The sequence below is a fragment of the Urocitellus parryii genome, chromosome 9 (assembly GCF_045843805.1).
Source record: "Urocitellus parryii isolate mUroPar1 chromosome 9, mUroPar1.hap1, whole genome shotgun sequence".
In the NCBI taxonomy this organism is placed as follows: Eukaryota; Metazoa; Chordata; class Mammalia; order Rodentia; family Sciuridae; genus Urocitellus; species Urocitellus parryii.
In genome coordinates, this window is record NC_135539.1 from 59928133 (window position 1) to 59943557 (window position 15425).

Here is a 15425-nt window from a genome sequence, read left to right on the forward strand (position 1 = left end):
TATAAAGTGTTTCTAATAGTGCTTGGCCTGTAGTTAAATGTGTATAACTCTTTCTGCTTTTGATTAAAATCATATTTTGCTCCATTTTGTCTGTTGAGGCCTGGGTATGGACCAATATCTCTGTATGTTTTAGAGATAAAAGTTTATCTAATATAAACATAACAGTTGCAGAGTCCTTCTCTTTTCATTCTGTTGGTTTTCATTTTATCTTTACTTTGGTATTTTTTATTCTGTAAATTTTTTTGGGGGGGCTGTAATAATTTGGTCAGTTTTTTAAAATCAAAAGATAAACTCCCTTTTGTTACCAGAAATAATCCTTTTTTTTTTTTTTTTTTTTTTTTTAGTAAAAAAATAATTCGTAAGTGAACTTCAGGGTGCATGCCTATAATCCCAGTTACTTGGGAGGTTAAAGCAGGAGGATCACAAGTTCAAGGCCAGCCTGGAAAAACTTAAACTTTGTCTTAAAAGAAAAAGTGCTAGGGGGGGGCTAGGGCTGTATCTCAGTGGTAGAGGCACTGGGTTTGATCCTCAGCACCACATAAAAATAAATAAATAAAGATATTGTGTTCATCTACAACCAAAAAAATATATATTAAAGATTTAAAAAAGGGCTGGGGATGTGGCAGTAGTGGTAGTGTGCCCATGGTTTCAATCCCTGGTACCAAAAATCAATGAATGAACGAATAAATGAATTAATTAATTTGTAACCTATATGAAATTCTATATGATGTAGAATAAATGTCAATTTGTTTTTCTTCATGTTAGCATTATTATACAAAGAAGTGTTCATTAGATATTCTTTTCCATATTTTTTTCTCACATATTTGAGATTTTGGAATTTGTAGATGTAAAAAAAATTCTTTTGTCTTTTTGCATTTTGTTTTTATTTGGATAAGTCTTCATTTTTTAATTTTTCAAATTTATTTTTAGTCTGCCTGCTTTTTTTCCCCTCACAATATTTTTTTTTAAATTTTTTTGTTGTAGATGAATACAATCTATTTATCTATCTATCTATCTATTTATTTATTTATATGTGGTGCTGAGGAATGAACCCAGTGCCTGACTTGTGCGAGGCAAGCGCTCTACCACTGAGCTATAGCTGCAGCCTTCATAATATTTTTTTAATATTTGAATTATACCATTTGGGGATTTTAATTGAGGTTATACTAAATTCATGAATTTACTCAGGAAATATTTTCAACTTTTGTAAGTTACATAATGAGGGAGGTCTGTTTGGTTTTTTTTTTGTTTTTGTTCTCCTTTATTTCCTTCTTTCTTCTTTTTCTCCTCCCACTTATTTTTCTCTTAAGAGTTATTGGTGCCTAGCTTGGCACAGTGGTGCCCACCTGTAATCCCAGCTGCTTGGGAGGCTGAGGCAGGAGGATCACGAGTTCAAAGCCAGCCTCAGCAAAACCGAGGTCCTATGCAACCCAGTGAGACCGTGTCTCTAAATAAAATACAAAATAGGGCTGGGGATGTGGCTCAGTGGTTGAGCGTCCCTGAGTTCAATCCCCAGTACCACACACACACACACAAAGTTACTGGTGTCTAGTTCTTTTAAATCCTCATTAAGTTAATTTCCAAACATTTATTTATTTGTTTATATAAATGGAATATCTCTTTGTAGTTCTTGTTAAAAAAGAGTTGTTTGAAAAGAAATAATTGATACCATTTTTAATTACTGAGGTTTTTAAAAAAATGTCTGGCCCAAATTGTTCATGTAGGCGATTTTTCTTTAAGGTTACTGTTTTGCATACATATCCAATTATCTTTCTATTTTCTTGGTGTACCTGGATATTCTCATATTAGGAAGTGGAAAACTTAAGCGCTACACTATGACTTTCCTGGATTGTAGGCATTTTTGCTTTCAAAGGCTCCCTTAAAATAAAAAAGCACGAATGCTTTATTATAAAGAAAAATATATATGTTATATATTAAAGCATGTTTTTTGATGCAAAGGGTTTTTTTGTTCTTATTTTAGAATAATTTAAAACATTTTTGTGTGCTTCTAAAATTATTGTGAGCTCTAGAAACTGTGCCTACATGCCTAATATATAAACATTACAGATTTGGCTTATAAATTCCCATAAGAGTTTAATAATACAAAATTTTAAAGAATCTTTTTAGCACTGTACTGTGGGATACTTTTATTCTTAATATGTTACTTGTTTTCAATTCCCTTTTTGTGGTATATATAAAACGAACGCATATAATAACTTACCTTTTTACTCTTCTAAAGTGAACAGTTCAGTGGCATTAAGTACATTCACACTGTGCAGATGTTACCATTTTCCATTTCCAGAACTACTTCATCTTAAAATGAAACTATAATTATGTCCACTAAAGAATAACTTTCCCCGACGCCAGTCTTTTTTTACCAGTTGTAATTTTTAAATCATGTTGTAATTAGTGTATATGGAAGACTTAATGGAGATCTGACTTATTTAGGAAGTTGTATAGATATGTTTAGATATAGGTTGCTGATGGTAGCATAAGAATATTAAACAGTACTATAAGTTGTAAGTGAGATATTCTAGATGCTTCTTGTGCTTTAGAGGAGACCGGAACAGGAAATTGCATTTTCCTAACATATTCAGTTTAGGGTAGTTTGAAATAGAGGGAAGTTGTGGGTTGAAATGCGGTTTATAAGGTAATTGAGTATTAAACAACAATCTGGATTTTAAAAAGATTATTGTTGCCCTTTAATATTAGCTTGAAGTTTTATAAAATACAGAGAGATATTTAAGAAGACTGCTTCAGGGATGATAAAGGGACGTAAGGGAAAGCAGTTCTTTTTCAATAATTTTCTCTTTTTAATAAATAATTTGTAATGAGTGATATATAGTAGAATTATTTAAAGTCTAAATAAAATTAAGTACTTCATATTAATTAAGCTTTTTTCCCTGTATTTTTCTCCGTAATCTCACCCCTAGCCCTCTTTTGAAGCTGCTTTTGAATTTTGGTAATTTAGAAAATATTCTCAGGTATAAAGAGGGAGCCAACAGTCATTATTGCGAAATTTCATTTAAAGTATGTATCCCCACTTCCCTCTTTTTTTTGTTGTGCTTGTGCTGGGGAATGAACCCGGGCCTTGTATGTGCAAAGCAAGTACTTTACAATTGAGCTACACTTCCTCCACTCCAGTGTTTTGTTGTGTTTCAGATAGCATTTTGCTCAGTTGCAGAGGGTGACTTTGAATTTGGTGATCCTCCTGCCTTAGCTTCCTGAATTGCTGGGATTATGGGTATGCACCACCATGCCTGTATGATGTATTCTTTTAAAAATAAGTATATATTCACATGGCTCAAAAATTAAAATAATTAAAAAAATATGAAAATTAACAAATCCAATTTCTGTTCCTGTTTCCCATTCCCTATAGATAACTACTTGTATTTCTTCGCGTTGTTTTTTTTCCTAATGTGAATACATTTTTCCTCATTCATATAAAATAAGCATATTGTATATACATTTATTACTTAATTTCTTAATATATCCTGTCAATATTAGAAATGTATTTCTTTTAATGTCTATAAGTATTGGACAAATTTAGAAATCATTTTTTAGTTTAACATCAGTTTTGGTTAGTGCCATACAGGGTTTTTTACATACTTCAATAATTATTAAATAAAAATTATTAAATACAAATTATTTAATAATTTTTGTCATTATGTCAATCTCAAGAAACTGAGTAGATGCAATCCTTATTTGCTTCATATAAGTTATAGTTTTTTTCTTTTAAAGCTTGAGATAGTTGATTGTGCTGAACTGAAAACTTTTAAAAAACATTCTGAAAAAATTTTCAGACTCCTTAGGATATTCACATGATTTTTGGTGTGCAGTTCCAGTTTATGAGTAAGTAGTGAAGAATGCCAATTAGGTCATATGATGAATTGAACAGTCTCTGTTTGTTTAGAATCAAGAGAACCTTCAGAATCATAGTAGCAATTTTCTTTAACAAGTCTTCACTTAATAAATAGCTTTATTTTTCTGTTACTTTGGATTGGTGTATGATTTCATATGCAAAAATAGATTTGTGGGGGTAGGTATTGATTATCCATAATAATAATAAGTTGAGATTAAAGTTGTGTAATTGAACTCTTTATTAAGTTCTACTGTTTTATATGTTAATTGTTTTTACTTAGTATTAGATATAATTGACAAAAGGTGGAAAATATAATGTAACTCTTCTTTATTTGCCTAGTGGATGGATATGTTTGGTAGTAAATCTTTGAATTATTCACACAGAATTAGAAGGATAAAATCAAAGTTATTACTGATATTTTGTGAAACACATAAATGCAAGTCTTTGGGGAGAAATTTGTTAAAAAATTTGTAACTCTGTATTGTTTGAATTGAACTATAACTGTCTCTGACCTTCAACTGGACGGTAATAGAATATTTTTTGATTTTGTAAGGAAAACATAGTCTCTAATCATCTTATAGTTGCAAGGGCGACATCAGGTAGAGAAACAGATTTAAAAATTCTTTTTTAGGCTGTGATCATATTCTTGATCTATGAGGCCTCAATTTTCAAAGGTCTTCTAAATGCTCTTTTAAGAGTAATGAGTAATGTCTGACATTTATTGACCACTTATTATTTGCCATGTACTGTTTAAGTGGCCCTGTACACGTTTAATCATCACAGCCATTGTAATTTAGAGTAATTAAATTTAGAGTAATTTAGGTTTTCCCATTTTAAAATGCAAAACTTAATTCATATTTAGAACTCTTTAATGTCATTTAAACGATGGGAAGGGTCCCAACAAAAGTAAAATTAAAGAATTTGTAAAGCATGATCTTGATTTCCATTTTTCCTTCTTTTTTTTTAACATAATGGAATTTCTTCCATTGGTTTCATATCTTTCTATCAACTGTTTTTTTTTCTTTTTCTTGTTTTTTTTTTTTGACAAACACTTTTTGAATACTCAATATAGTGGTGAATAAAACAGGCATAACCTTTGCTACCAACAATGCTAAGACCATTTTGGTAGAAGATAGGAATAAATAGGTAAGTAGTTTAGAAGGGTAAACAACATGCTATAATGGAGAGCAAAAGGAGAGACCTACTTATATTTTTCAGGGAAGGGCTAATGTGAGGGCTAATAATTATTAAGTTAGTAGTATTTGTGCTGTGATTATAAAGTTCAGAAGACTTAAGAGCTGAAAGCAGTGTATCCTAGGCAGAAACAATAGCATGTATGTAAATGTTGCCAGAAAATATGTCCTTTCACACTGGCTTCATTCAATTAGTAACATGCACTTAAGGTTTTTCCCTGCCTTTTCGTGGTTTAATAGTTTCTTTTTTATTGCTGAATAATATTTCGTTGTGTATATCTGTATGTACTACAGTTTGTCTACTAACCTGCAGGGCATCTTGGTTGCATCCAATTTTTGATGATTGTATCATTTATGTTCAGATTTTTGTGGTGATATAGGTTTTCAGTCCAACTGGATAAATACCTAGAACTTATGATTGCGGATTACAGGTTCTTACTATAAAATTGTGTTTAGCTTTGTCAGAAGCCACAAGCCTGTCTCTCCAGAGTTGCTGCATGGTTTCATTTTTTACATTGAAGTCTTTAATCTGTTTGGGATTTATTCTTCTAGGCAGTATGAGGTATGGGTCCAACTTTATTCTCTTCCTTTTATCTAACCAGATATCCCAACATCATTTACTTATAATTCTATCTCATTTCCTTCATATGTTATATTCAAGGTAATTTGAAATATTACCTTCATATGTTATATTCATGTATGTATTTGGGTTTGTTTTTGGACTTTCTTATTCCATTCCAAATGAGAAATGGAATGTATGTGATTATTCATGTGCTGTTACCTTATGGTTTTCATTATTAAAGCTTTATAGTATGTTTTAACATTCTGTAGGACTAATCTTTTTTTTTTTATCTAGAGATTTTCCAGGTATTCTTGTTCCTCCCTACTGTGCTAGATAAACCTTAAAATTGGCTTGACTTTCTTTTTATATTGGCTTAGTTTTAAATTGACATATGTATGTCTTTGATGTTGAATCTTCCTGAGAACATAACATATACTTTTGTTTGTGTTCTAGTTTAATATTTTAAATTTTTTCTAAGTCCTATACATTTTTTACGAGATATTTTGTCTTTTTTGCTGCTATTTAAGCGAGGTTTTCTTTCACTGGTTGCTTGATGGGAATTTGCTTTTTTATTCTCATTTTAAGTTTTCAAATGTTTTTATTAGGGCATTATAGTTATAAATAATAGTGGGGTTCATTTTGACACAATACATGTATAGGATTTTCTTTAAGTTTTGTAATTACATCGTCTACATATTTGGAAGAGAATGTTCTACTGTGTGTGGGGGGGGGGTGAAATGATGATTCAGCAGAGAATGGGGTAGTAGAAGGAGCCACGCAGGGGATGGAATCTGATTTTTCTGTCTTTACTTGTCTAGACAATGATTTTTCTTTTTAATTTTACTTTTAAAAATGCTGTTTATTTTGTAGAATGAGATCTATAGAATCCTAGTGATCATAGAGATTATTTTACACGAGAAAACTAAAGCACTGCGATTTTAATAGGACATGTTGCTGTTAAGCAGAGGTAAAATTAGTTTTCTTTACTTTCTATTTTATGTTTTTTCCCACTTTACTATTCTGTATCCTTATGTGCCTATTTGTTATTTTTTAAAATCATTAGTGAATACATACAAAACTTATATTCAAGTTTTTACTAGTTCCTCTCTCTTTCATGCATACGACATTGTATTTTGCTTGGCTAAAATGTACCTTAGTGTTGTATTGTCTGGGAAACTCAAAATATCATTATATTTAATATAAGTATATGGTAACTGTTATTAGCCTTTCATTAATCCACCATATTTAGTTCAGTAAGTAGAAGTTTTAATTTACCTCCTTTTCTAATGAAGCCTTTTGGGACTTCATGAACTTGTATTTAAATATTTAAGTAACATTATAGTGTATATTTATTTATAATTTCATGTTCCATTGTGTATCTCATTAGAAATTTTTATTTTATAAACTCACAGTTGACAATAATTTGATATTTATGCTGTATATAAAATAATTTTATATTTATGTTAAAAATAATTTGATATATATTTATTTATTCACCCCTTTTTCATGTGTTATGTAGTTTGTTTTATGAAATGTGTGTTATAAATCAGATTGGCATTTCAGTATGTGCTTAAGAATTATTATTCATTTTGTTCTGATTTTAAAAAATTTTTTATATTAGAACTTTCATACAGTTTGTTTAATGCCTTTACACTTTTAAAAACATCCTCTAAATTAGGCTCTATTCTGTAGTCAAGGATGGTTTATATTATCTATTTGTAAATGTGTTTGGTTCATTTAGCAAAGCTTTGAGTTTCCATCTCTTTTAGTTACTGTGTGTCTCCTAAGTACTGACATACTAAGACCTATGAAAGTTATGTGTGTACATACAACCTCCATATAGATATTTGTGTGTCCTTAAATGGTAAGCCATAATAAGCCATTTTTTGTAGCATGTAAAATAAAAATGTAAAATTTAAATCACTTAACTAATTTTGAAAGCTACAGTTACAAAAGTAATGATAAAGAATGAGATATTTGTGTTTTCTAGAAGTAATATCATTGAGTATTTCTAAGTCCCTGTCACAATTCTAGAAGTATTAACACACTGATAAGGAAATACTAGGAGCATGCCTTCTCATAACCTCTCCCACATCTCTGTATACCATTTTTTCTTTTTTTTTTGCCCCTTTTACCTTTTTAACGGGTGAGGTCTATCAGATTCCAAATCTTTTTTCTAGTTTATCAACAACGCTACTTCTGTTTAGCAGTGGTTCTCAGTTAGGGTGGTATTGCTTGATGAAGGATGTTTTTGGGTGTTGCATGACAGGAGGTTGCTGCTGATTAGGCAGGGACCAGGAATGCAACATGCCCTAGAGTCTTATGCTACAAAGAATTTTTCTGAATACCAATTAGTGTTTCTATATAGAATCTACTGCCAGTGTCTTGGTACTTTTTCAGTCCTATTTAATAGACAATTGGAAGTTAACAATGATAACATTTCCATTAATAGTACTTTTCACTATGATTACTAATTTATTTTTAGTATTTTCTCTTACACTTAGAATACTTTCAGGACAATGTGCTATTTTTTCATTAGGACCCTAGGGAGATAACGAAAAGGTAATATTTTCATTAAAAAATTTTTGATGGATTTTGTAATAGATGCAGGAATTAGAATGTAAACATTTTCAAATTTTTAATTTTTAATTTTTTGTCTTGAAATTTTTCTTTTCAGTGGTAATAATTTCCTTAGGAATATAAAACCTCTGGTAATAGTTTATCTATATTTTTTATGATACTGAAGTACTTTTCAAATAGTGTCAAAATGGGACATATTTGAACTACAGGGCTTGTCAAAAGTTTTAGAAAGCATAAAGTGTCATAAATCTTGATTTTTTTTTTTGTACTGAAGGTTGAGCCCAGAGTGCTTTACCACTGAGCTATATTCCCAGTCTTTTATATTTTGATAAAAGGTCTTGCTAAATTATTGCAACTAGCTTCAAACTTGTGGTCCTCCTGCCTCAGCCTTTGCAGTTGCTGAAATTGCAGGCATGTACCAATGTGCCTGGCAAGTTTTGACTTCTTTTTCCAACAGTAACACTAAATATTCTTGACTTCCTTCAATATTTTAATGGAATTACCTTTTCAAGTAATGTAATTGGTGAATGTTAATTTAAAAATTGCTAAAGTTTAATGTTAAGCTATAAACCACTCAGCAGCAACATGCTTGTGAGTAGGCATTTAAAAAAAAATAAAAAAGAAAGTAGTGATGTTGGAAATTTACTCTGGGTCATTAAGAGAGATTACAAATTTCATTATTCTTGAAGAGAAAATGCATCAGTGCAAAATTTGTTTTACTTTTCCTTGATCACTGATTGTAGAATTGAACTGCATTATGTGCATGTTAAACTTATTGAATTTAACTGTATTTTTTGAAACTCTTTAATTTTTTTTTCTAAAAACTTACGCCTGCCATTTCACTTAGTGAGTTTGTGTATGCTGTCATACAATTTCAGTTACTTCTTATCTTATAGTGTAAATACTTTGCTGCATTGACTATGATTCTTGCTCAGAGAAGGTCTATTCTACACAGGTGTATATGTCACTTGCCCAGCTGTTTATATGAAGTTTTGAGAACCTAAACAGATTTCTGTTTTTCAGGTGTGGTTACTTTGCATAACTGTTAATTTTAATAATCATATAGCATACCCATGAAGTGCATGTTTGCTACATTCTTCTGACATTTAAAGAAAAAGTTGTTTTACTGAGATATAATTTTTCTATAATAAAATGTATCCCTTGTAAGTGTACAGTATGATAGTTTGGCAAGTTTTTGCAAATAAGAAAACACTTATATAATTACCACCATAATCCAGACAGAATTTTAATTACTCTCAAAAGTTCCTTTTACTCTAGGCAACTAAGGGTAAAACTTATTATTATAGATTACATTTTCCTTTTTTAGAATTTCTTAAAATGAAACTGTGTAGTTAGTATGGCATTTCTAAGATGAATTCATGTTTTTATGTATTAGTAGTTCTACATATTGCTAAGAAGAGTTACATTGCATGAATGTTACTTTTTGTTTATCTCTTGATAGATGTTTAGATTGTATCCAGTTTGAGCTCTTATGAATAGGGTCTCTATTAACATTCTTGTACAGAGTGCTTGATAATGTGACTTGTTTTTATGTCCTTAAGTGAAATTATGGTTTTGTGATTTCATTTGACATAAATATTATTGAGGGATGTGTTGATTTCCAAATATTTGTTTTTTTTTGACATTTTGTTATCAATTTTTAGTTTAATTCTGTTGTAGTCATTAAAGAATGTTCTTTGTATGACTTTAGCCCTTTTAAATTGGTTAATATTTATTTTGTAGCTCAGAATGTACTCTACTTTGAATTTTCCATGCATTTAAAAATATTTATTATGCTATATATGGTTGGGTTGTTTTATAATGTCTGTAAGGTCAAGTTGTATGATAGTGTTGTTCAGGTATTCCAAGTCTGTGTGTAGGTGTGTTTTTGTCTAGTGTTTTCAGATTATTGAGGAGGGTATATTGAAATTTTCAATAGATTTGTCTCTTTCAGCTTCATCAATGTTTTCTTTGTATAATTTGAAATTCTTTTGCACTTAGTTATGTGCACATTTAGAATTGTTATGCCTTCATGATGAAATCATTATATAATCTCCCTCTTTATTATCCCTGAGAGTATTCCTTGTTCTGCAGACTACTGAAGTAGTTTATTATATTGTTGGATTGAAAATCTTAATCTACCTCCTTTTAGATTATTTTTATTTATTTATTCTGTTTTCTTAATTTATTTCCATTTGTCTTTTATGTATCAAAGATAAATTTGTACAAATTTGATAAAAATTTTATGTACCAAATTGAATTTTTTTATGGATTTGTTTTATTTTCATTTCTCCTAAAAATAATTTTAGTAGTGGCTCCTTTTTAGTGTTTCTTTGTTATTCTTTCCCATGGTAATTCAGTTCAGATGCTCTCAGGATAATTGCATATCTGATTCATTCTGTTCAATTAATTTTTCATTATTATATTTTTCATCTATAGACTTTATCTGCTTCTTTTTAGATACCATTTTCCTTACATTTATTTATTTTTTTTACATCCTTGAGTATACTTACAATAGCTTATATAAAGTCTTTAACAGCTATAATCCCATCATCTCTGTTTTTTCTCCATTTTCAATTGACTGAATTTTCTCCTAGTTATTGTGTCATAATTTTCTGCTTATCTTATCTAGTGTTTTTTTTTTTTTTTTTTTTACAAAGTGTTTGTAGTTTGAATTTTATGTCATTGAGCACTAGGTTTGTTGTAGTTCAGTTAAAAAGAATATTGGACTCTTTTTCTTTTAGAAGTTGTTAAATCCTTCTGTGACTTATTTTTAAGTTGTGGTATGGGGAATTTAGGAATAGTTCAACTCCACTGCCAGGGACTAAACCCTCTGGAGGCAGTGATCACCCTGGATATTCAACAAGGATTCTTCACTTTGATGTAAACTCTGGAAACTATGTGAGCTTCAGTAAATCTTTGGCATAGTCAGTCACTTTTGCCCAGCTTCATGGAATTTTTTCATACATGGCATTTTCTACAGCAGACCTAAATGAATCCTTCTGCAGTTGTCTAAAACTCTTAACTATGTATAACACCTTCTACTCTAGCCTGCATATTCTAATTTCCTCAGGCCTCCTGAATTCTTTCTGTTCAACTCAGATTGCTATTATTATTTTGATTGCCATGCTACTGGCACTGAAATCCAGATGTTGCCTTTAGGCAGAATGTATGCACTAATATTTGGAAAGTATCTGTAGGTAGAGAGTTTAAGCAAACCTGTGGATTATCTCATTCGTTCACTTTTGGGACTTACTTAGTACTGCCTGTGTAGCCTAATGTCCCCAGTTACCTCAATATATATTTTAAGTTTTTCATCTCCAACAGATTTATATTTTTCCATACTTTTTATTGGTGCATTATGATTATACATAATAACGGGGTTCATTGTTACATATTCATTTCTGCCATGATATGACAATATAATTAGGCCAGTATCAGTCCCTAGTATTTCTCATTTCCCTTTTTATCTCCTGTTGCTCTTTTTCATCTCCTGTACTGATCTCCCTTTAATATTTGTGAAATGCTACCCCCTCATACTTTTTCCCTTTTTTCTCTCTAGCTTCCATATATGAGAGAAAACATGACCCTTAACTTTCTGAATTAGGATTATTTCATTTAACATAATGTTATCAAGCTTCATCCATTTTTCTGCAGGTGACATAATATCATTCTTCTTTATGATTTTTAATATTTTTAGTTGTAGATGGACACAGTACCTTTATTTTATTTATTTTTATGTGGTGTTGAGGATCGAACTCACTGCTTCACACATGCTAGACAAGCGCTTTACCACTGAGCTACAAACCCCAGCCCACATTCTTCTTTATGGATAAATAAAATTTCATTATGTATATACACCACATTTTCTTATCCATTCATCCATTGATGAACACCTAAGCTAGTTCTATAATCTTCCTATTGTGAATTGTGCTACTGTAAACATGGGTGTGCATGTGTCACTACAGTATGATAACTTTAATTCCTTAGGATAAATACTGAGGAGTGGTATAGCTGAATCTTATGGTGATTTCATTTGTAATCTTGAGAAACTTCCATATTGATTTCCACGGTGGTTGTACTAATTTACAGTCCCATCAACAGAGTAAAAGTGTTCCTTTTTCTCCACCTCCTCTCCAGCATTTAGTATTTATTGTTTGTATTCTTAATGATTCCCATTCTAACTGGATGGAATAAAATATCAGAGTAGATTTGATTTGCATTTCCCTAATTGCTAATGATGCTGAATTTTTTCATGTGTTCATTGAATTCCCCCCCCCTCTCTCTTGTACCAATTATTGAACCCAGGGGTGCTTAACCACTGAGCTGCCCCCCCCTATATATATATATATATATATATATATTTTTTTTTTTTTTCCCCCAGACAGGGTCTCGCTAAATTGCTGAGGCTGGCTTTGTTTGCAGTCCTCCTGCTTCAGCCTCTCAAACTGCTGGAATTACAGGTGTGCACTACTGCACCTGGCTATATTTCTTCTTTTCAGAAGTGTCGTTTAGTTTATTTGCGCACTTATTAATTGGGTTGTTTTTGAGTTCTTTATATATTCTGAATATTTATATTGTCAGAGAGTAGCTAGCAAAGATTTTCTCCCATTCTGTAGACTCTCTCTTCACATTTTCTACACTTTGCTATGTAGAGCCTTCTAAATTGATATGTTCCCATTTATTAAATTCTTGGTATTATTTCTGGGGTTTTTGGAGTTGTATTGAGAAAGTCATTGCCTGTGCCCGTGTGTTGGAGTCCTGACTCTAGTTGTTCTCCCAGGTGTTGCATAATTTCCAGTCTAATTCCTAGATCTCTGACCTAGTCTCATCTTACAAAAGGATAACACATTTTCCCAGCACCATGTGTTACAAAGGCTGTCTTTTTTCCAGTGTATGTTTTTTGGCACTTTTGTCAAGGATCAGTAACTCTATCTGTGGGGTTTATTTCCATGTCTTCTAGATCATTCCATTGTTCTGTGTCTGGTTTTATGCTGGTACCATGCAGTTTTTGTTATATAATTCTGTAGTCTAATTTGAAGTCAAGTATAATGACACCTCCAGCATTGCCTGTTTTGGTTTAGGATTACTTTCATTATTCTGGGTCTTTTATTCTTTCAAATGAATTTTAAGATTGACTTTTCTAGTTGTGAAGAATGGTCATTGGTATTTTTGATAGGGATTACATTGAATCTGTATATTGCTATTGGTAATGTGACCATTGTAACAATATTAATTCTGCCTATCTCTCAACAGTGAGAGGTCTTTCTGTCTTCTAAAGGTCTTCTTCAATTACAACAGATTTATTTTTTAAAGAATTAGACTGAGGGGTAAAACATGAGAGAGAGAAGTATGGGGTAAAAAATTAATACGCATGTGGGCGGGAGATGTAGCTTACTGATTGTACAAGGCCCTGGGTTCAATCCCGAGCACTAGAAAATAACCTAAAAAAAAAGTAAGTTATTTTGTCGTTTAACCTCTCCCCCCAAAAAATACAACAACCACCCCCCCCCCCCATAAAACTTTAGTTAAGAGAACTCTGTGTACAAAGTACAATGAAGTTTTATGCTTAGCAAGGCTGTAGATGTAGATGTTTGTTTCTGGTATCTAGAATTTAGGCCCTACCGCTTCTTTTTGTATGTATTAATGGGCATATGACACAGCCCAGGTTTTAACCAGATTTAAGTGGAATAGCCACTTGGCCTACGTAGAAGTAGGTGAAGTATTTGGTTTCATGTGCCACATACCAAAGTTCTTCCTATGGTATTGTACCTGGTGGGGTAGTACTTTTTGTTAAACTCTCCATTTGGATTAATTCTTCATCAGGAAGATCCATACTGGTGTTCCTGTACCGTTGTAAACAAAATTTTGACATAGGCCACAGTGTTCTCCCCTTCTCTGCCCTCCCTAGGGTATAGGGGATTGAACCCAGGGCTTTGTGCATGCTAGGCAGGTGCTCTACCACTGAGCCACACTTCTACACTGCATTGTCCTTTACTTTTATATTTCTCCAAATGCCTGAGTAGTGTACTTTTGATTATCTCCTTTGTTGCACATGGTTACCATGACTCAAAGCTGTCCTGCTTCAAGGTCTCCTGGGGAGATGCTAGCATAGCACCCAGAGGGAGTTGCTGTCACTACTGAAGCTGTAGGATGCATCTCTTAATTTATATTTATTTTAAACATTTTTTTGTTTTAAAATTGTTTACAGTAGAAATATAAATTTGGTTGCATTTATACTGTCATGATGGAAAGTGGAAGTTTTGGCCTACCATTTTATTTTCAAAATGTTTTTCAACCAGCATTAACCCCAAATGCCTATTTATGCTTGGTAAATAAGAAAGCTCATTAAAATTGCTTAAAGTTTTAAAGGAACTAGTCAATGTAGCATTTTTCAAACACGTCCTTAATAAAAAATAAATGTACTTCAGTATACTGTTTCTTTTGTATAGTAGTCTGTTGCCTACAATTGAAGGTGGGTGCTGGATATATTATTAATTGCTTAATTTCTCATATTTTAGGCCTAAAGATTGTCTTCGGTCTATTATGAGGCGGGTGAACCACAAAGATCCCCATGTTGCTATGCAAGCTTTGACTGTAAGTGGTTTCCTTTTGAGCTTTGCCACAACATTACTTACCAAAATTGAACCCTTTTAATTTCTGTGTGCTTTTAGCTTCTAGGAGCATGTGTATCAAACTGTGGCAAAATTTTTCATTTAGAAGTATGTTCAAGAGATTTTGCTAGTGAAGTAAGCAACGTATTGAATAAGGTAAGGAACACTACTGCCAGAAATTAAGGCAGTCTTCTTCATGTATTTATTGTTCATTTCTTAATATTTTATATCACAAAGGACTATTCTGTGTTTCTCTTCTCTACATTACCTTTTCTAGACTATGTCTTTCTGTTATACAAATAAATACTGTTTTACGGAAAGACTATAAATCTATGTAATTATTAGAGTTGGTTTTTTCAAGTCATATTGAAATATATTTAACTTTTTTATTCTCATTCCTTCATCTGATAAGAAAATATGTATATCTATAGCTAATGAAATATTGCCAGCCTATTTTAGGCACAGGTTTTGTAACCATTTTTTGTAGGTTCCCTAAAGTAGAACCCTTCAGGAATACTGCCAGAATGTAGGGCACTGTTGAATTTTCATCTTATATAAATAAGGTCACTGCTTGGCTATCTCAGGGTTTTAATGGGGTATTGCTATTTTGTCCA

At 31.7% G+C, this 15425-nt stretch overlaps 1 protein-coding gene across 1 annotated transcript in view; it reads left to right on the forward strand.

Annotated features, from left to right (window-relative positions):
• Positions 1-15425, forward strand: part of Stam (signal transducing adaptor molecule) — a 63761-nt gene that overhangs the window by 19157 nt on the left and 29179 nt on the right. The window contains exons 3-4 of the mRNA XM_026407746.2: positions 14719-14794; positions 14872-14967. Coding sequence (XP_026263531.2) covers positions 14719-14794; positions 14872-14967 — 172 coding nt within the window. The remainder of the gene's footprint in view (positions 1-14718; positions 14795-14871; positions 14968-15425) is intronic.